Source organism: Mesoplodon mirus (genome assembly GCF_964341445.2).
Source record: "Mesoplodon mirus genome assembly, chromosome: 8".
Lineage (NCBI taxonomy): Eukaryota > Metazoa > Chordata > Mammalia > Artiodactyla > Ziphiidae > Mesoplodon > Mesoplodon mirus.
This window is the reverse complement of record NC_138984.1, coordinates 89,318,654-89,341,599: the sequence shown is the minus strand read 5'-3', so window position 1 is coordinate 89,341,599 and position 22,946 is coordinate 89,318,654. Positions and strand designations below refer to the sequence as shown.

At 35.6% G+C, this 22,946-nt stretch overlaps 1 protein-coding gene across 4 annotated transcripts in view; it reads left to right on the top strand.

The window, feature by feature from the left end:
• The window catches only part of ATF2 (activating transcription factor 2), an 86,333-nt gene that overhangs the window by 18,659 nt on the left and 44,728 nt on the right, over nt 1-22,946 (top strand). For 3 of the 4 annotated variants that reach the window (XM_082630157.1, XM_082630156.1, XM_082630155.1), the window contains 4 exons: nt 4,894-4,963; nt 17,558-17,654; nt 20,719-20,837; nt 20,977-21,105. In XM_082630157.1, coding sequence (XP_082486283.1) covers nt 4,894-4,963; nt 17,558-17,654; nt 20,719-20,837; nt 20,977-21,105 — 415 coding nt within the window. The remainder of the gene's footprint in view (nt 1-4,893; nt 4,964-17,557; nt 17,655-20,718; nt 20,838-20,976; nt 21,106-22,946) is intronic. The other variant, XM_082630158.1, reaches the window with a different exon arrangement.

Here is a 22,946-nt window from a genome sequence, read left to right as displayed (position 1 = left end):
TTCTCTATTGTATATCCTTACCTCCTTTGTTGTAGATTAGTTGATCATAGGTGCGTGGGTTTATCTCTGGGCTTTCTATCCTGTTCCGTTGATGTATATTTCTCTTTTTGTGCCAGTACCATATTGTCTTCATTACTGTAGCTTTGTGGTATAGTCTGAAGTCAGGAAGTCTGATTCCTCCAGCTCTGTTTTTTTCCCTCAAGACTGCTTTGGCTATTCAGGGTCTTTTGTGTTTGCACACAAATTTTAAGATTTTTTGTTCTAATTCTGTAAAAAAAAAAAAAAATGCCACTGGTAATTTGATAGGGATTGCATTGAATCTGTAGATTGCTTTGGGTAGTATAGTCATTTTCACAATATTGATTCTTCCAATCCAAGAACATGGTATATCTCTCCATCTGTTTGTGTCGTCTTTAATTTCTTTCATCAGTGTCTTACAGTTTTCTGCATACAGGTCTTTTGTCTCCTTAGGTAGGTTTATTCCTAGGTATTTTATTCTGTTTGTTGCAATGGTAAATGGGAGTGTTTCCTTAATTTCTCTTTCAGATTCTTCATCATTAGTGTATAGGAATGCAAGAGATTTCTGTGCATTAATTTTGTATCCTGCTACTTTACCAGATTCATTGATTAGCTCTAGGGGTTTTCTGGTGTCATCTTTAGGATTCTCTATGTATAGTATCATGTCATCTTCAAACAGTGACAGTTTTACTTCTTCTTTTCCAATTTGTATTCCTTTTATTTCTTTTTCTTCTCTGATTGCCTTGGCTAAAACTTCCAAAGCTATGTTGAATAATAGTGGTGAGAGTGGACATTGTTGTCTTGTTCCTGACCTTAGAGGAAATGCTTTCATGTTTAAACCATTGAGAATGATGTTTGCTGTGGGTTTGTCATATATTGCCTTTATTATGTTGAGGTACGTTCCCTCTATGCCCACTTTCTGGAGAGTTTTTATCATAAATGGGTGTTGAATTTTGTCAAAAGCTCTTGGGGCCTCCCTGGTGGCGCAGTGGTTGAGAGTCCGCCTGCCGATGCAGGGGATACGGGTTCGTGCCCCGGTCTGGGAGGATCCCATATGCCACGGAGCGGCTGGGCCCGTGAGCCATGGCCGCTGGGCCTGCGCATCCGGAGCCTGTGCTCCGCAACGGGAGAGGCCACAACAGTGAGAGGCCCGCATACCGCAAAAAGAAAAAAAAAAAAAAAAAAAAAGCTCTTTCTGCGTCTATTGAGATGATCATTTGGTTTTTATTCTTCAATTTGTTAATATGGCATATCACACATATTAATTGACTTGCATTATATTGAAGAATCCTTGCATCCCTGGGATAAATCCTGCTTGATCTTGGTGTATGGTCCTTTTAATGTGTTGCTGGATTCTGTTTCCTAGTATTTTTTTTTTTTTTTTTTTTTTTTTTTTTGCGGTACGCGGGCCTATCCTTGTTGTGGCCTCTCCCGCTGCGGAACACAGGCTCCGGACGCGCAGGCTCAGCGGCCATGGCTCACGTGCCCAGCCGCTCCGCGGCATGTGGGATCCTCCCGGACCGGGGCACGGACCCGTGTCCCCTGCATCGGCAGGAGGACTCTCAACCACTGCGCCACCAGGGAAGCCCCTGTTGCCTAGTATTTTATTGAGGGTTTTTGCACCTATATTCATAGGTGATATTGGTCTGTAATTTTCTTTTTGTGTAGTATCTTTGTCTGGTTTGGGTATCAGGGTGATGGTGGCCTCTTAGAATTAGTTGAGAGTGTTCCTTTCTCTGCAAGTTTTTGGAAGAGTTTGAGAAGGATGGGTGTTAGCTCTTCTCTAAATGTTTGACAGAATTCACCTGTGAAGCCATCTGGTCCTGGACTTTTGTTTTTTGGAAGATTTTTAATCACAGTTTCAGTTTTATTACTTGTGATTAGTCTGTTCATATTCTATTTCTTCCGGGTTCAGTCTTGGAAGATTATACCTTTCTAAGAACTTGTCCATTTCTTCCAGGTTGTCCATTTTATTGGCATAGAGTTGCTTGTAGTAGTCTCTTAGGATGCTTTGTATTTCTGCGGTGTCCGTTGTAACTTCTCCTTTTTCATTTCTAATTTTATTGATTTGAGTCCTCTCCCTCTTTTTCTGGATGAGTCTGGCTAAAGGTTTATCAATTTTGTTTAACTTCTCAATGAACCAGCTTTTAGTTTTATTGATCTTTGCTGTTGTTTTCTTTGTTTCTATTTCATTTATTTCTGCTCTGATCTTTATGATTTCCTTCCTTCTGCTAACTTTCGGGGTTTTTTGTTCTTCTTTCTCTAGTTCCTTTAGGTGTAAGGTTAGATTGTTTATTTGAGATTTTTCTTGTTTCTTGAGGTAGGCTTGTATCGCTATAAACTTCCATCTTAGAACTGCTTTTGCTGCATCCCATAGGTTTTGGATTATCGTGTTTTCATTGTCATTTGTCTCTAGGTATTTTTTGATTTCCTCTTTCATTTCTTCAGTGATCTCTTGGTTATTTAGTAACGTATTGTTTAGCCTCCATGTGTTTGTGTTTCTTACGTTTTTTTCCCCTGTAACTGATTTCTAATTTCATAGCAGTGTGGTCAGAAAAGATGCTTGATATGATTTCAGTTTTCTTAAATTTACTGAGGCTTGATTTGTGACCCAAGATGTGATCTATCCTGGAGAATGTTCCATGCGCACTTGAGAAGAAAGTGTAATCTGCTGTTTTTGGATGGAATGTCCTGTAGATGTCATTTAAATCTATCTGGTCTAAAGATAAAGCTTGTGTTTCCTTATCAGTTTTCTCTCTGGATGATCTATTAGTGTAAGTGAGGTGTTAAAGTCCCCCACTATTACTGTGTTACTGTCGATGTCCTCTTTTATAGCTGTTAGCAGTTGCCTTATGTACTGAGGTACTCCTATGTTGGGTGCATATATATTTATAATTGTTGTATCTTCTTCTTAGATTGATCCCTTGATCATTATGTAGTGTCCTTCCTTGTCTCTTATAACATTCTTTATTTTAAAGTCTATTTTATCTGACATGAGTATTGCTATTCCAGCTTTCTTTTGATTTCCATTTGCATGGAATATCTTTTTCCATCCCCTCAGTTTCAGTCTGTATGTGTCCCTAGGTCTGAAGTGGGTCTCTTGTAGACAGCATATACATGGGTCTTATTTTTGTATCCATTCAGTGAGCCTGTGTCTTCTGCTTGGGGCATTTAATACATTCACGTTTAAGGTAATTATCAGTATCTATGTTCCTATTACCATTTTCTTAATTGTTATGGGTTTTTTTCCTAGGCCCTTTTCTTTTGTGTTTCCCTCTTAGAGAAGTTCCTTTAACATTTGTTGTGGAGCTGGTTTGGTGGTGCTGAATTCTCTTAGCTTTTGCTTGTCTGTAAAGCTTTTGATTTCTCCGTTGAATCTGAATGAGATCCTGCTGGGTAGAGTAATCTTGGTTGTAGGTTCTTCCCTTTCATCACTGTAAATATATCTTGCCACTCCCTTCTGCCTTGTAGAGTTTCTGCTGAAAAATCAGCTGTTAACCTTATGGGAGTTCCCGTGTATGTTATTTGTCATTTTTCCCTTGTTGCTTTCCATAATTTTTCTTTGTCTTTAATTTTTGTCAATTTGATTACTATGTGTCTCGGCATGTTTCTCCTTGGGTTTATCCTGCCTGGACTCTCTGTGCTTCCTGGACTTGGGTGGCTGTTTCGTTTCCCACGTTAGGGAAGTTTTCAACTATAATCTCTTCAGATATTTTCTCGGGTCCTTTCTCTCTCTCTTCTCCTTCTGGGACCCGTATAATGTGAATGTTGGTGTGTTTAATGTTGTTCCAGAGGTCTCTTAGGCTGTCCTCATTTCTTTTCATTCTTTTTTATTTATTCTGTTCCACAGCAGTGAATTCCACCATTCTGTCTTCCAGGTCATTTATCCTTTCTTCTGCCTCAGTTATTCTGCTATTGATTCCTTCTAGTGTACTTCTCAGTTATTGTATTGTTCATCTCTGTTTGTTTGTTCTTTAATTCTTCTAGGTGTTTGTTCTTTAATTCTTCTAGGTCTTTGTTCAACATTTCTTGCACCTTCTTCATCTTTGCCTCCTTTCTTCTTCCAAGGTCCTGGATCATCTTCACTATCATTATTCTGAATTCTTTTTCTGGGAGGTTGCCTGTCTCCACTTCATTTAATTGTTTTTCTGGGTTTTTATCTTGTTCCTTCATCTGGTACATAGTCCTCTGCCTTTTCATTTTGTCTGTCTCTGTGAATGTGGTTTTTGATCCACAGGCTGCAGAATTGTAGTTCTTCTTGCTTCTGCTGTCTCCCCTTTTGACATGTTTTTCTATCTCCTATATTTCCTGTAGTTGGATCTAGACAGGCTTGATTAGATTCAGGCTTGACTTTTTTTCCCCCCAAGAATCCTTTGTGTGCTTTCTGTTGCATCATATCAGGGGGCACATAATGTTTGTCTCACTTTTAGTGATATTAATTTAAGACTGACCTGTGAGTTCAGATGCTGTCAACCTGACCCAGCCATTATCAAGTTCCCGTCACCTTTGTTCCTGATTGTTTTATCAGACATGGATGATAGTTACCTAGTCCATGATTTCATTGGGGTTTAAAGTGGTTATCTTCTAATTATTTCATTCTTTCTGCACTTATGCTACTGAACAGGAAAGATTTAGCCTGATAGATCAGGGTTCCTAATATTTTTTTCTGTAGTATAAAATCTGCATGTTACATGTCTCTGTTCATAATAAGAAAATGGAAGGTGGGGTTAAAATGTCAGTAAAAGTGTTTTGCTTCACATTCAGATAGAAGGTGATAAGCTTAGTGAAAATCAAATAATATTACATTTTAAGTTGTTCTTTATTTAAAAATCTGTACTGTGAAACATTTAGCCATTTCTTAATGTTTTATTATAGGCAATACAAGGACCTGTGGAATATGAGTGATGACAAACCCTTTCTATGTACTGCCCCTGGATGTGGCCAGGTAATATATAAATTGTTTTGTATATTCATATTTAGTAAAACACTTATGACAATATATGTTGTCATTAAAAGGATTCTTTTACAGTGTTTTGTATAATTTTGGAGTTAGAATGAAAATAACCCAGAAAAATTGGGGGAAGAAATTAATTTTCCTCAATAGCACATCTGAGTTTTAAAAAATACAATCTAATATGGAAAAAAAATTAAGTCTTGTAAGGGAAAGATGGAAAACCTGGAGAAAATCCAAGATTTAAAAGTATATTCATTTGACCATTATTGGTTGAAAATCATTGTGAATTGCCTAATTGGAAATCAGATATACATTATCTTTTATGAAAATTAGTTTACTTGCTGAACTCTTGTGAAAATAACTAATGTTTACCTCTGAGCATATCACTAATATATTAATGTTCTTAAGTATAACACTTTTAATATAGAGCATGTATGGAAGCATTTTTAGAAAATAATATTTTAGTGTTATTACAGAAAATAATATTTCAGTGTTTTTTAATAGGCCATTAAATTATTAATCTATTACTGTTATAATAATCTTAAAATAACTATAGACACTAAGGAATGAAAGAATAAATTTAATGTGTAGTAAAATTACAGAGTACTTAAATATACAAACTATAAATCATAAATAGGTATTAAAGTGTTTCTTTGGTTCTCATTGTTTTCTTTAGCTGATATTTTAAATGGAGGTATAATTTATATACAATAAACTTCACATACTTATAGTGTACAGTTTGATACATTTTAACATGTGTATGTATCCATAAAACCATCACCACAATTAAGATAGTGAATATATTCATCATCCCGAAAAGTTTCCTCATGCTTATTTGTTATACCTCCCTCCCATCCCTCTCAACCATTGATCTGCCTTCTGTCACTATAGGTTAGTTTGTATTTCCCAGAATTTTATATAAATGGAATCGTACAGTATGTACTTTTGACTGGATTCTTTCCTTCCACATAATTAATTTACAATTTCTGCATGTTATGTGATTAGTAGTTAATTCCTTTTCATTGAGGAACAGTATTTCCTTATTTCACCACTAGTTTATTTATTCACTTGTTTATGGACATTTGTCTTATTTCCAGTTTTTAGTTGTTGCAGATAAAGCTGTTGTGAATATTTATGTATAAGTCTTTGAATGAATGCATGCTTTCTTTTCTCTTGGGTGAGTACCTAGGAGAGTAGTGGTGGGATCATATGTAATATATAATAGGAAATTGCCAAACTGCTTTCCAAAACAGAGGTGTCACTTTGCATTTCCACCAACAGTCTATGAGAGGTCCTGTTGTATCATATCTTTGCCAACATTTGGTGTCAATCTTTTAATTTTAGCCATTTTCATTGTGTGTATACTGATATATAAAGTGTTACTTTGCATTTCTTTGTTGACTGATGAAAAAATGAGCACTATTTCATGTGCTTATTGGCCATTCGTATACTTTACTTTTTGTGAAATATCTTTTCAAATCTTCTACTTGTTTTTAAAAATTAGGTTGCCTGTCTTTTAATTATTGAGTTGTATGAGTTCTTTAAATATCCTGGGTACCAGTCTATCATCAGATATTTCTCCAGGTCTGTGGTTTCCAACATGATTTTCATAATAGTATCTTTTGATGAACAGATGTTTCTAATTTTAATGAAGTCTAATGTATTAATTTTTTCTCTTCTTTTGTTGTTGTTTTTTGTGACTTATCCAAGAAACTTTTGCTTAACCTTAAGTCACAAAGATATTCTCCATTGCTTTCCTCTGAAAGCTTGGTTTTTCATTTCGGTCTCTTGCACCTTGAATTAATTTTTGTGTATAGTGTGAGGTAGGAGTTGAAGCTCACTTTTTTTTCCATATGGTTTCTCAGATATTCCAGTGTCGTTTGTTGAAAAGATTTTCCTTTCTCCATTAAATTGCTTCATCCCCTTTATTGAAAATCAAATGATTTGTGTAAGTGTGGATCTATTTCTTAGCTTTCTATTCTGTTCCTTTCATCAATCTGTGAACTTTTATGCCAGTACCATACTGTCTTGATTGCTTTAGCTTTACAGTAAGCCTTCCAGTCAGGTAGGGTAAATTCTCCAATTTAGTTCTTTTTCAGGATTGTTTTAGATAGTATTTTAATTTTAATCATTCTGGTGAGGGTATAGTGGTATCTAAAGATTTTAATTTACATGGTGTCCAATGATGTTGAGCAGGGTAAAGGTAGGAGTTACCAGGGTTGGTGATATTTTAGATAGGTTGGTCAGGGAATGCCTCTGTAATAAGGTGACATTTGAATACAGATGTGGGAGCAAACCCTGCACATACCTGGGGGAAGAGTTTTCCAGACTGAAGGAACAGCAAATATAAAGGCTGGTAGGGAAGAAATGGATTTGGTGTGTTTAAAACAGAAAGATGACTGTTGCGGCTGGAGCATATAGTGATTAATGAGGATAAGGGTAGGAGATGATGTCAGAAAGGTAGGGGAATAAAAAGAGACCATAACCTGTAGGGCTTTTGTTGACTGTGAGAAGGTATTTGGATTTTATTCAGAGAGCAATGAAAAGCCATTGCTGAGCTAATAGTGAAAGTAGAGACTGGCAGCAGTCAGAGAGATAGTGGTGGCTTTGACTAGGTGGTAATAATGGACAAACAGAGAAATAGACTGATTTGACATATATTTTGGGGATGTATTTTGTATACATTTTTCTATAAATTCAGGAAAGCTAAAAATTGCCATTTCTAAAATCCTTTTCAGCTAGAATTCTGAGTATGATTTTAGGTTCCACCAACCAGATTTACTCATTCTGGTAAATTACATTTACTCCTTGGATTTGGGACCAAGTTGAATGGAAAGGTGGTATTACTCAAGTCCTCCATTTTGCTGGAATGGATTGGACAGACACAGCATGATTCTTTAATCCCTGGACTACAGCTAATACAATATGTTTCTAGAGCCAGCCTTTGGACCATGACCAGTTTTGCTGTGTTCTAGGAATCATTCGTGGAAACTCAGTCTCAAACCAGTCCCTAATTCCTTGTCCTATCCTTTTCTGCTTAAAATAGTTGGAATTGTTATTTTGTGATTGAGTCTTTAGTAATATACACACCATTTTAAATAAAAAGAATTACATTTAAATTTACTTAAGAGAGCTTCCAAATGAAGCCAACAAAAGATCGGGGGGGATTTGATTTCAGGATGAACCCAAGAAGTCGAATTAGTACCATCCAACCTTCCCTGTTTTTGGTGCCTCTGCGCCAAAACTATCCCTTCCATCTTCTGCCTCCACTCCAACTCCCAAGGCCAGGCTGTCATTTCTCCCTATCTGGGAGATAGAACCAGTGAAAGAATGACTCAGTAAAATTAGGGGAAATAAGGCAAATGGAAATGAGATAGTCTTCAGGTCAAGAAGATATTTTAAAATTGCTGAGAAAAATTACACAATCTGTTCAAGCATATCCAGACTGTTTATAGACACTATTAAAGGTTTGCTTCCTTAGCTGATGGGGTGAGGCAAATGGAACATTACACAGCACATCCCTGGGGTAAAGTAAGAGTTTATTCACCTCAAAACCAGATGCAGAAAGTCTGGGAACTTTTTAATATTCATTGTTTAAGTTCTCACAGCAGACTGCCTTGCACATGCCCAGTCTGTGTCCATGGCACAAATGGCCAAGAGACTGAGAGGTAGACTACCTCTTAGCCTGCCAAGAAGAGACCCTTCGTAGGGCTAAGGTCTTCTATGAACATAACAAGGGTGTTCCAGCACTTTATCAGGCCCAAAAGTCATCCATTGTTCTTCCTCATAATATATATCAGCAACATTTCCATCTAATGATCCTGCCTATAAGTCAGTCTATGATTATTTTGACATTTTCTACCATAAGAATGTTTATACTTTTGGCAAAGCAGCAACCATTTTACTTCAGTGATATTAAAAGTACTCTTGCACTCTCATTCATTGCTGGTAAAAGTGCAAGATGGCACACCCCCTAGAGGGAGTTTGGCAATATCTAGCAAAATTACACATGCATTTACCCTTTGACCCAACAATCCTACTTCTGGGATTCTATCCCAAAGATGCACTGTCAAAACTATGAAAAGACATATGCCCAAGGTTATTAGATATATGTTCAATATATTTTGTTACCTGTCAGTCTCTGGACAGTAGTATTCCAGGAGAATAGAAGCAAAAGCTATAAAGCTTCTTGAAGCTTCAGTTTGGAAGTGACAGGTCATCACTTCTGCAGCATTCTGTTGATCAGTGCAAGTCACCAGACCAGCCCAGACTCAAGGGGTGGGGAAATAGATACGCTCCTCTGGATGGGAGAACCAGCCTTACCACATTGCAAAGGAAGAAGGGTACATATCATAATGGAAGGAATTTGTGGCCATATTTTACAATCTGTCACAGACAAATACTGAAATACTTACAGGTAAAATAATTTCTGGGGTTGGCCTCAAAAAAATCCATTGGGTGAATGGTGAGTAGAGATGAAATGAGATGGATCATAGGTTGATAACTGCTAAAGCTGGGTGAATGTGCAAAGGGGTTTATTACACTATTTCTTTTTAATTTACTAAAATGCAGCAGAAGAAAAAGAAACCTGTTGCTGAATGTAAGAACATATGTATGTATGTGTATCAGAGATTGTTTAAAAGACCTAATGTTTTTTAAAAATATGAAAAACGTTAAGAAGTTAGAATTGTTTTTTAGACTCCCTGTTACGAAAGGAGTTAACATTCATTTTTCCTCTTACTTCTTCCCTCTCCCTTGATGTCTGATAATAATTTTTCAATTGTCAGGGTTTGTAATACATTTTGTCTGATAATCTATAATCCCCATATTTCTTTAGTTTTACTTCTGTATTTAAATAGTATAGATAGAGAGGAAGGGTGAGAACTAAGCTTTAAGGCACTCCAGTGTTCAGAAGTCAGAAAGAGGGGGAAGCTGTAGCAGAGGAGACTGAGAAGCAAGCAGACAATGAAGAGAATTGTGTTCTGGAAGTCAAGTAGAAAAAGGATTTCAAAGTGTGGGGGAACAATGTAGTCATATAGTTGATAGAGTAAGGTGAGAATTCAGTATTTGTTATCGGATTTAGAAAAATGGGGATTATTAAGACACCTTGCTAAGAGTAGCTTCAGTGAAGCAGCAGTGACAACAGTGAGATTGGAGTTAGCCTGACGAGTAAATGTGGAGAACCAGAAGTAGAGACATTATAAGATACCTTTTTCTTGGAATTTAGCTTAAAGGGAACAGTAAAATAACTGCTGGAGGAGAACTGAAGATGGAGTTTTTTTGCTTGTTTTGAATTTTAAGGTGGGACTATCACAGCATATTTGACACTGCAGAGAGAGGGACTATTGCAGGAATGGGGTCCTTAAAAGAGGATGGGATCCGGTGTTCAAATGAAGGGACTGGCCTTAGAAAGGACCATAGGCAATTTATCCATAGTAACTGAAAGTGAAAAGGCGGGAAGAGGTGTGGAAGGTTTGAATAGAGAAAAGGAAGCATATCAAAACTTAGACATACAAACATTTCTTCGATATGGTCACCATAAAAAAACTACATTTCTGTTCATTCCATTACACAAAAGAAATCACTTTTAGAAGCTATGGCACATTGTTTTAAAGAGACTTGTATTACTTAGGATGCTGGCTGAAACAAAGACTCAACCTTAATAGATTGAGCAGTTTGTTCTTTATGTAATAACTGGGAAGTAGGAGTCCCAGGGCTGGCTGGTTCTATAACCCTCAACATGCTACTTCCATTTTTAGCTCCAAGATGGCTGTTCCAGCTCCTGACTCAAGTCCATATTCCAGCAATAAGGGAGGGAGAAGGGGAAGCAAAACACAGCATGTATACACCCATCATTTTAGGAGCATTAACTGGAAGTAATGCATATAATTTTCACTCATTCTTTTGGTCCCAGCCCAATCATATGCCCACCTAACTGCAAAGAAAGCTAGAAAATGTGGTCTTTGTCCTGGGCAGCCAAGTGCTCACCTAAAATTCAGAAGTTCTTTTGTTGAAGGAAAAAGAGTAATAGATATTGAGGGACAGCTGGCTGTCCTTGTCATAGTTTTCAGAGATGATTTTGCATTTGGTAACCTAACAAAAAGTCATTTGGAGCCTGAGTCTGGTTAAGCTGGGTAATACTGAAATTACCAAAGTCTTGAGTTTAGTTAATAGTAATATATCGGGCCTCCCTGGTGGCGCAGTGGTTGAGAGTCCGCCTGCCGATGCAGGGGATACGGGTTCGTGCCCCGGTCTGGGAGGATCCCACGTGCCGCGGAGCGGCTGGGCCCGTGAGCCGTGGCCGCTGGGCCTGCGCGTCCGGAGCCTGTGCTCCGCAGCGGGAGAGGCCACAGCAGTGAGAGGCCCGCATACCGCAAAAAAAAAAAATAGTAATATATCAATGTTGGTTTCTTAGTTTTGACAAACGTACCACAGTAATGTAAGATGAGAACATTGGGGAAACAAACTGAGTAATGAGTATGTGAGAACTCTCTGTACTGTTATTGCAACTTTTCTGTAAACTTAAAGGTTTTCCAAAATAAAAAGTTTATTCAAAACAATAACAACAAAAAGCTCTACCTGAGAAACACAAAAAGGTTGCTTATGAACCACAGAATAGAGCTTTCAGATATTTATCAAGTGTATATATACCATGTCTATTATTTGTGCTCCAACTTGTTTCCAAAAGGATTTGAGGAATTAAAGTTTCATATAATAGTTGTCATAGTAATAAAAACAGTTATAACAGTAGTAACATTTTTTAACTTAGCCAGTCACTGTGCTAAGAAGCTTATGTGCGTTATGTCATTTAATCCTGCAACACCCCTATAAAATGGGTGCTACTGGCCTTATTTTACAAGTGAGCAGTCGAACTTAAATATTTATTACTGAATGTCTCTCAGTCACAGAACCTGCAAATATTGAAGATAAGTTTGAACCCAAGCCTACTCTTGTGTTAACATTTATAATGAAACATCCCTAAATAGAATGTTCAGGCTTCAAGGTATATTTGAATACAGGTCTTTGTATATGTATTTTTTATCAATTAACATTAAAGGTTTTTATTTTCTCATAATTACAAAAGCATCACTGAAAATGTTGACAAAAGGAAAAAATAAAATCCAGAGAGGACTAATGTTAACATTTGGTGTATTTCCTATATCCTTCCCTCCTTTTATTTATTCAAACAAAATTGGGATCATACTGCACATATAGTTTTATATTCTGTTTGTATGCAGATGACACTATATGTATTATGGGCATTTTGTGTGTTAATTGAAAACATGGGTTTGAGTTCCTGTGTAGTATTCTATTGCCAGAATGTGTCCCATAATCTATTTACCCATTCCTCTTTTATGACCTAAAAATTAATTATTATGGCCTTAAAAAATCACAACATTGTGGTGAGTATTCTTCTGTATTACCCTTTATATGCATCTTTAATTAATTCCTCAAAATACATTTTTAGAAATCAAATTATTGGGTGAAAATGTATACACATTTTTAAGGTTCTTCATACATTTTGCATATTGTTTTTAAAAGCTAAAACAATTTATTTTCACTAGTAATTTATCTAAGCACCGTTCTCATCATGAACACTCCAATCCTAGGTATTATTAACTATTTTTTGGCCTATATTTGTTCCCTAAGATACTTAAAATAGTCTAATCTCTGTGTTATAATAATACCCTGTAACTGTTACTGGCCAAAATGATAATCCGGCTAAGGTCAACATCATCCATTTGTTAAATCTTGCTTAGAACAGAAATGGTATAGTCTCTCTCTAGATTCAAATAGTATTTCCTAGGAAATCAGGAATTCTAATAAGAATTGATTTTAGAAACACCAATTTATTGGTGGTATTACAAATTACTTTTTGTCACTAGTAGGTGATAACATTATTCCAAATTTGAATTTCAGCCTTAAAAAACTTAATGGACTTAAATTTTCAAATAGGTCTTAAAATTTTTTAATACATTTTGTTGATAATGTCATCTCAGAGAGAGAGACTTATAGAATTCAATGCAGAGGATTTTAACTTTTGACTCTTTATATTACAATTTTTTTCATATGCTCACTCAGTCACTGTTAGGTATTTCACAAAAAGAGTCCTATTCATTTCATTTGTTTTAACATGATGTTCCATTGAATTCAGTAAAAGAGACAGAGTTGAGATAATTTAGTGAAAGATTCATTTAACATTGAAACTCATTTTATTGATAGTATCTTTGCTTTTGGTGATACTCTTATTGAAAATTCTTTCTTTGGTAGAATGTTAATACGTTATAAGCTGTTTTACAAAGGAGATAATCATTTTATTTAATCTAAAGTTTCAGTGAAGGTGTGAGAGTGGGAGTGTGTATGTGTGTGTGTTTAATTAGTAACTTCCTGATGTTGAATAAAATAATTCAGCTAGGGCTTCCCTGGTGGCGCAGTGGTTGAGAGTCCGCCTGCCAATGCAGGGGACATGGGTTTGTGCCCCGGTCCGGGAAGATCCCACATGCCGCGGAGCGCCTGGGCCCGTGAGCCATGGCCACTGAGCCTGCGCGTCCGGAGCCTGTGCTCCGCAACGGGAGAGGCCACAACAGTGAGAGGCCCACATACCGCAAAAAAAAATAATAATAATAATAATTCAGCTAGTTAAAGAAGTAGTAAAATGGGCTATTGGCCTGATGGCTTTATAACTTAGTACCTATTTAATCTATTTTAAATAGGAATAATAATCTATATCATGGATATGAATGCATGTATTAAATGCAGAATGACTGATTTCTTAGGAAGTTAATTCTGGTAAGAGTGTTCAAGCCTTGGAAACACAGATTTCTCAGATACCAGAGCTTAAATTAATTTATTATGGAAGCAGCTATTTCACCTCCCTCCTATCTGTCAGGTTACCCATCCTTTTTAACCTTTTAAGAGAGATGATTGGCCTATCCTACCTTTCTTGACTGCTTTTCCCATTGTTTATTCAGCTATATGCTCAAAGTCTTCTTTAACAGAACACTTACACATCAATAACATTTTGCATTGGAGTTGTACTATCAATTGCCTGGAAGAAAGAAATTGTATGAATTCAATATGTTATCACTAACAGTATCATTATAATTTTTCTACGAAGCTTATTTTTAGAATAAAATTCTTAATTTGTCTGGAAAAGCAGTTCAAAGAGATTCTGCAAAAATGTTAGCTTGTAATAGCTACTTCATGTGTTTGTTGAAGAAAGAATGTGTTTTACAATATATATGTTCCTGGTGACTGCCTTTTTTAAGTTTCTTGTTAGAGATAAATAAGTTTTCTCAGGTGATAGCCAAGGTTAAACTCACCTGTATCAAGTATCAATTTCAGTGTATTTTACCCGTGTATATAAATAATATCATTATATGATCAACAATTCCTTTATAAATAGCATTCAGGTAAATTTGATCTGTACATTCTCCATGAGTCTTTGTAAATTCATATTCCTCGCATTTCTCCTCTTACTATTCATATGATCCTAAATGTTTTTTAGGACCCTTTTAGCTGTTTCTTTTCACTTAGAATCAATCTCGGTGCCGTTTTCACATGTTCTGTATAAAGCATAATGTTATTTATTCTATATGTAGTTGCTGTTTGATTTGGATATTTGTGTTCAAACCAGAATCCAAGCAGAGGATACTGTTAGGATAAAAAATTCTTAGTACATAACTATCTCTTAATTATGCTGACTGCTGTTTTAAAATCTAAGACCTCTTCCAAAATGCATTCATTTGCAAATGTTTAATGATTGCCCTCAATGGAGAAAGCCACGTTAGGTTCTTTGGAACATAAAGTGAATCTTGCTTTAAGATACCTGTAAGACATTCAAGCAAAAAAAAAAAAAAAAAAGATACTTGTAAGACATTCAAAACTGTAATGAAAAGGAAAAAACAATGAAGTAACACAAGTAAATGCTATAGCTATGTTCATTCTCCAAGAGCTTTGTTATTCGATCTATCAAAGGATGACTATTTCTTTTTTTTTTTTTTTTAAGTAAATTTGTTTTTTTATTTTTGGCTGTGTTGGGTCTTCATTGCTGCATGCGGGCTTCTCATTGCAGTGGCTTCTCCTGATGCGGAGCACGGGCTCTAGAGCGCAGGCTCAGTAGTTGTGACGCACGGGTTTAGTTGCTCCATGGCATGTGGGATCTTCCTGGACCAGGGCTCAAATCTGTGTCCCCTGCATTGGCAGGTGGATTCTTAACCACTGCGCCACCAGGGAAGCCTTTATTTCTCCAATTTGGAAAGGATTCTTACAATGATGAAGCAATAGGAAAATAGCACTTGAGTGGGGAGGAGCTGGATTATGATCCCAGTGCCTATAGTTGGTACTCAATAAATGTTTGAAGAGTAAATGAATAAGTCAAGGGATAGAGGTACTGTTTGCATCTGGACACTCACCTACAATGGGAATACAAGCAGGTTTTGAAGAGGGGTCATATAATAATAATTTTCCACCAGTGTACAGTAACTTAAAGACTTAGTGGTAAGCATACTTACATGAGAGCACTATACAGCCAAATTAAATTAAAGGCTTAATTCATCTTAAGGAGCAGTCTGTGGTTTGGTGGTTTTTTGTTTTTCCTTTAGACTGGGCTTGAAGATTCAATTCTTTAATTGTAAGGAGTTCTTTCTTTCAGTTGGCATTTATTGACTACTTACTATATGCTAAATTTGGGGGAGCTCAAATAGTAGGAGCTCAGCCTACTTAAAAGGAAATACAAAGGGCCTCCCTGGTGGCGCAGTGGTTGAGAGTCCGCCTGCCGATGCAGGGGATACGGGTTCGTGCCCCGGTCTGGGAGGATCCCATATGCCGTGGAGCGGCTGGGCCCGTGAGCCATGGCCGCTGGGCCTGCGCATCCGGAGCCTGTGCTCCACAACGGGAGAGGCCACAACAGTGAGAGGCCCGCATACTGCAAAAAAAAAAAAAAAAAAGGAAATACAAAAATATCAATATCATATTGATAGGTGCTATAACCAGGCACTGTGCAGAGCAAGATGGGATATAAATGAGAGGGATTAACTTTTACAGTGGGCTTGTGGGCTGGCCTAAGTATGATATAGGTCATACTTTTAATATTTAGAATAAAAAACATAATGGAAAGAAATATTTCATCCTTTTACATTGTTTTAAGGTTACCCTAAAGCTATTATCATTTGTTGCATGAAAGGATGTAGTGAGTTGGATAGTGGGGTGGTGAGACCAAAGAGAAAGAATCCATTTTCGGTGGTTCAGAGGAACCAAGTTCAAATATATATAATTTTACATCCCATTTGTAAGGATATAGACTAGAGAGTGAGTTTAGATCTCTTAATTTGGCATTTTATAATTCTTGCTCTGAAATAACAAAAAGTAAGTGCTCTCTATTTTCAGTTATAAATGTTGCTAAAGATAAGGAAGCATCTTTATAAAGATTGATGTCCAGACACAGTCAGGAGGTATTTAAACAATGTATTTATTATATTGTAATCATAAATGTCACCTTTGGCAGGCAGGACGTATCCAAGTTAAGTATAGTTTTAAAAATATTTTTTTATATAAGAATGCAATAAAAAAATGAAAAATCACTTTATTCTAAGTTAAAATTTTAATTTTATTTTATTTTACTTTTAAAAAATTTATTTATTTACTTTTGGCTACGTTGGGTCTTCCTTGCTGCGTGCAGGCTTCCTCTAGTTGCAGCCGGGGGGGGGGCTACTCTTCGTTGCGGTGCATGGGCTTCTCATTGCAGAGCATGGGCTTCTCATTGCAGAGCATGGGCTCTAGGTGCATGGGCTTCAATAGTTGCAGCGCGTGGGCTCAGTAATTGCAGTGTGCGGGCTTCAGTAGTTGTGGCTCTTGGGCTCTAGAGCACAGGCTCAGTAGTTGTGGCGCACGGGCTTAGGCTTAGTTGCTCTGCGGAATGTGGGATCTTCCCGGACCAGGGCTAGAACCCATTTCCCCTGCATTGGCAGGTGGAATCTTAACCACTGCGCCACCAGGGAAATCCTTAATTTTATTTTAAAATGATTAATTGCTTTATTATTGTACTGGCCACTATTTCTCTGCTGGATTATAATCGAGGCATTCTTTTTTTTATGTGATAACATAAAGAACCTGATTTACCTCTTAATTTGTCTAGGAGTAATATTTTTATAGGAAAGTTTTCGTTTTAAAAGTGGTAAGTAACCTGAAATCTAAGTAAAATACAATGCTTTCTTCAAAAGTCATTATACCATGGAGTATATATTTCTACTATGATATGGCAAAAATTAATAGTGGTCTATTTTTAGTGTCCAAATGAAATTTATATAAAGTTTCTTTGCCTCAGGTTTTGTTTTTAAATGCTCTAAAATAAATTATGTGACCTAGTATTATATCAGAATTGCTTGTTCTTGGGTAATGTGTTTCTCTATGATTGTTTGAGATCTAGTATGTTTATCTATACTAACAGTAGGTTCTTTATAGTTAACAAACTGCTATTTCTTTTTTAATGGTGGTTTTACATGTTGTGGAAATGAATTTCCTTATCATTTAACTTATTTGATCAAATTGAAAATCTTAACTATATTTTAAAACTTTTTGCCACAGCGTTTTACCAACGAGGATCATTTGGCTGTCCATAAACATAAACATGAGATGACACTGAAATTTGGTCCAGCACGTAATGACAGTGTCATTGTGGCTGGTTAGTATATGCTTTTATTAATAGCTTATATACATATTTCACCTGGAATGTGCACAATTTTTGTGTATTCTCTGTAAATAATATAGTCTGGTGATATTCCAATGACTTCATTTACAATAAATGTTGGCAACATGTATTTTACCCATTACATTTTTATGTTTCCTTCTGACCATTCATTTCACTCTTTTTGTGTGGTTTTCAAATGTAGATTTTAATGTCATTTTTTGTGGAAGTTAATTAGAAACCTGGGAACCTTCATACCATTTCCAAAATTTACATTTAACTGGTAGTTGAACTAATGTGATGTTTAGTCAATGTTTCTTTTAGCTGTTTACACCTGCTTTACAATGCTATGCGAAGCTAGAAGATGATCAGGCTCTTCCTGTTGGAGAAAGAGCAATTAGCAGACTTGTTCATTAGGATTTTGTTTATGTTTCTTTTTGGACTAAACATCTGTGTTAGTAAAATACTCTCAATAAAGGGGGCTTAAATTCAGTCAGTGCTTTTATTTTTGTATGTTGCTCCTATGAACATGCAGTATCACCTAAGCAGATGATTATCTTACAGTATGCAAAAAGAGAAACCCAATTCATGCATTGGTTTATTGTCCTTCCATGCTATATCAGCTACCCCTTTAAATATATATATGTACATATCTCTGTATATGTACACACACATAACATTTAATTTCATTGCATTTTGTATATTTTATAAGTGTGGTAAGAAAACAGTTTTATATAAAATTTAATATACTTATATAAATTTCAGTCCTTTTTGTGTCATAACCACAGATTCACATAAATATTCAAATTAACTTAATTTTTTTCTCTTGTAAAGCTTAGGTTATACTATTTGTAAATCTAGAATTATATACCTGTATACTGAATATTATTAATACTTTTAAATTATTGCCCAACATAGAGATCAAATTGTCATATGCAATGCTTTGGAGAGATAATGAGGAAAAAAGACGGTTCTTGTCATTCGGTATCAAGATTTTTGCATTGAAAACACTGGAGGTAAAAATGTTGATAATTTACCAAAAAACAATTTGTTTAGGAAAAATGTAGGGTAACATTCAACATATCTTCATTTCTATAAGTAGAAGGAAGCAGACAAGAGTGAGGTATGCATTTCTTTAAAACACTATACATCAGATACTAGGAGAGAGAACCAAAACACAAACAAGATAACAACAGCCTGAAGGTTCACTCTCCTAGGCACGAAGGTCTTTGCTTCTCTAGAATTTCTTGCCTTAGAGCCATATCTCTCTCTGTAACATTTAACTCAAAAATATTTTGAGATTGGTTTCTAGAACTTACTGTCCTATCTGTTTACATTTAATGCAGTAGAAAAGTAGAACACATTCAAACATAGCACTTGACCATTTTTTTACTAATATATATTGAGATGAGTAGTTTAGCATTACTGTATAAATATAATGCATGATGTATGTGGTATATATTTGATGATCAATAGCCATAAGCCATGTGCATGTTTAAACAATTGTGCCTGTGTTGACTTTTCTCTTTTCAAGCCTGATCATTATAGTAATCACTGATAAAAATGATTTTTCCATATGTATTTTATTTTTAAGACTTCTCTCCCTTTAATACAAAATAGCCTTCTCTTGGGCTTAGATAGACAAACCCTTTGGGCATGAACAGAAGAGTCATATTTATGTTCAGTTTACTAATTCAGTCATGATGGACCTAGGTTGATACAAGTATGCTGGGCCCTTACTATAATACCATTTTGAAGTCTTTTTGGGGGTAGAGATTATATATGTTGCGGACTAACTATTAGGTAAAATGAAGACAAAAGAAAAGTCCTTCAGTAATTTTGATAATACTAATAGTGTCTGAGGTAGGCCTCCAGTATATCTAATGTGTATGACAAGTAGGTCACTGTAGTGCTAAATATATTTATATGTAGTAAACATATTAATGCTCTGGGAGTATGTTGGGGCGAGGGTGAAGGTAAAACAGTAAGTAATGCCCACTCTGGGGACCCAATAGTTAACAGAAATATATGAATTTTAATTTCACAGAAGGTTTTATGAATACTTTATCTTAAACCAGGAGTTATCCTTATACTTTTATTTAGTTTAAGCTTGATTCCTGATATAACCTATAAAACTGATGCCCTAAAATATATAAAATGTGAATAGAATTTGAATGTGCTACCAACTCTAATCAATCTGAGTAAATAGCCTTGAAAATAATAAGACTAAACAGGCAAAATTCATAAATTTGCTCTTTTTCAATTCAACGTGGATCTTAAGTGGCATTTGTTCTGTAACTAATACATGCTCACATGTACATTCAGTACATGTTTTAATGCACCTAGTGTGAGTACATATTCAAATGTAGTTAAAATGTTTCAAGTTTCAAGAAAGCAGAGTTTGACTAATTCTCTGCTGCCTAGGAATTAAGCTAGAACATGAGACATATAACTCTTACATAGCCCCTCATACGAAGCTTGAAAAATGCTTTAAAATAGAAAATTAGCTTTTAAAAGGAGGGTTTTGTTTTAGTTTTCGTTTGCGGGGGGCTCTTGTTTTAACCTTCTTTTTGTTGTAGCATTTTGATCTACCTACTAAAGACTGTTTTTTCTTAAGCTTGCTTTCATAATAGATTATGAACACTAGTAGAAGGGCCAAGTTAAAGCAAATATACATGCTGTTGTCCAAGTTTTCCCCAAATTGCATGTATTTTATGCATTTGTAAGTTTTAGTAGTGTAAATTTCTTTAAAATTTTGTGTTAGATAACGACAGTAGTTGATCTCTGAGTAGCGGATGTTTATGTCACTCAGAGAGAACGTGTGGACTAAGGAACAAGAGGTACTTCTTTTCATACTTTTATGGTTCATAAAGTTGGAGGAAATACCTTAAACTGCAACAAAAACTTAACCAGATTTTGTTTGCTTTAAAGGAAGAGGTCTTTCCAAAGAGAATTAACAGCTGACTGAACCAGTCCTGCTAATTTGTTAATTTACTAGCTATATTTTAGGGTCCTGTATGATATTTAAATCTATGTGTTTACTTCTTGACATTTATTTCAGATCAGACCCCAACACCAACAAGATTCTTAAAAAACTGTGAAGAAGTGGGTTTGTTTAATGAGTTGGCAAGTCCATTTGAGAATGAATTCAAGAAAGCCTCAGAAGACGACATTAAAAAAGTATGTTGTTAACCATGAAATTAAAACAGTGCTTCTGACAGAACAGTAATCATAGTTTTCACTCCCTGCTTTCTTAGTTTAGATACACTGATTGGCTATTTTTAAACTCCTAACATTTTCTTTAATGTTTGTGTTTTAGATGCCTCTAGATTTATCTCCTCTTGCAACACCCATCGTAAGAAGCAAAATTGAGGAGCCCTCTGTTGTAGAAACAACTCACCAGGATAGTCCTTTACCTCACCCAGAGTCTACTACCAGTGATGAGAAGGTTAGAAATTTGTATTTATGGTAGAAACACAAACTAAGTGGAAAAAAATCAGCTTTCTAAGTGAAGTCTAATGTTTGATCTACATAAAATGTTAACGTAATAAATTATACATAAATCAGTGTCAGGTTGTAATAGTCTTATTATATGTGAAAGCCTTTGAATACTCAGAAATTTCAGGGAAAGAAGACTGTACCTTTATAGATAATTCATTTTTTGTTACACACGGAAAAATTACGGGGGAGAATAGAATAGCCATGGCAGAGGAGCTAGAAGTAAGGCAGAAAAAGTGACTATTTACCTAGGAATAAATGCTTTGACCTTAGGTGTTTTGTGTTTTTTTCATTTCCTTGTTATAAAAGTACACTCTCGTTATAAAAAGTTTAAGAATATAGAAAAATACAAGAAAAATAAAAACTACCTTTTAGCCCATAATTGAGTGATAAGAATTACTAGTATTTTGAAACATTTTTCCTAGATATATGCATGCATTTATACATAAAAATATACATATATAAGTGAATAGTTACAGGATACAAACAGGAATCTTAGTTTACTTTTTTTTTTTTTGGCTGCTTTGGGTCTTCCTTGCTGCATGCGGGCTTTCTCTAGTTGTGGTGAGCGGGGGCTACTCTTCATTGCGGTGCACAGGCTTCTCATTGCATAGGCTCTAGGCACGCGTGCTTCAGTAGTTACAGTGCGTGGGCTCAGTAGTTGTGACTTTCAGACTCTAGAGCGCAGGCTTAGTAGTTGTGTGCATGGGCTTAGTTGCTCCGCGGCATGAGGGATCTTCCCAGATCAGGGATTGAACCTGTGTCCCCTGCATTGGCAGGTGGATTCTTAACCACTGTGCCACCAGGGAAGTCCCAGTTTACTTTTTTATATCATTATATACATTATGTGTATATATATATATATACACACACACACACATGTATGTATATATATGTACATAATGTATATATATATATAGAATGTGTATATATAAACGTTTATATCATATATCATTATATATATTATACATTATATCATTATATACATTACATATATACATATATTATATGTAATATACATATATTATACATTATATACATTAATGTACATTTTCCCATGTCATTAGAAAATTTTCCAAAGTCATAATTTTTAATGGTTGCACTTTATTTTATCATTACCTTAATGTATTTACTTGTCTTGTTCTTGTTGGACATAAAGGTTGTTTCCACATTATCACAATTATAAGAAATGCTGTTAAATCTTTGATATAAATATCTTTTTCCTAGAAAGTATCTCAGTCCCTTCACACTCAGCAGTTTTTTCCTGTTGATTGCTGCTGTAGCCTCTTTTAGGGGTATTTCTTCTTCCTGCATTCCTCAGTCATTAGTTCCCCCTGGGCACAGCATAGTCATTCCAAGTTGTAAAAAGTAAGTTCTGGGCCCCCTTCTCTTTTCTTTCTCAATTTTTTTCTTAAGTGCTCTCATCCAGACTCATAACTTTAAAAACCATCTATGTGGTTTTCAAATTTATATCAACCCAGATATTTCCCAGATTTCCACATTCATATCCAACTCCATCTTGACATTTCCTTTTCTGTGTCTAATGGACATCTTAAACATAGTATGTCTAAATTAGAGCCCTTGATTTTTTCCCACAGTTTTCCCTGTCTCGGTAAAACAGGGAAAACTTCTTTCCATCCATCTAGTTGCTCAGGCCAAGAATAAAGAATACTTAATTCCCTCTTTTCCTTCACACCGAAACCAGTAACAAATCTTACTAGACCTACTTCCTGAATATATCCTTAATTTATCTCTTTTATCTTCAGTGTCACCACTTTAGTCCAATCCATC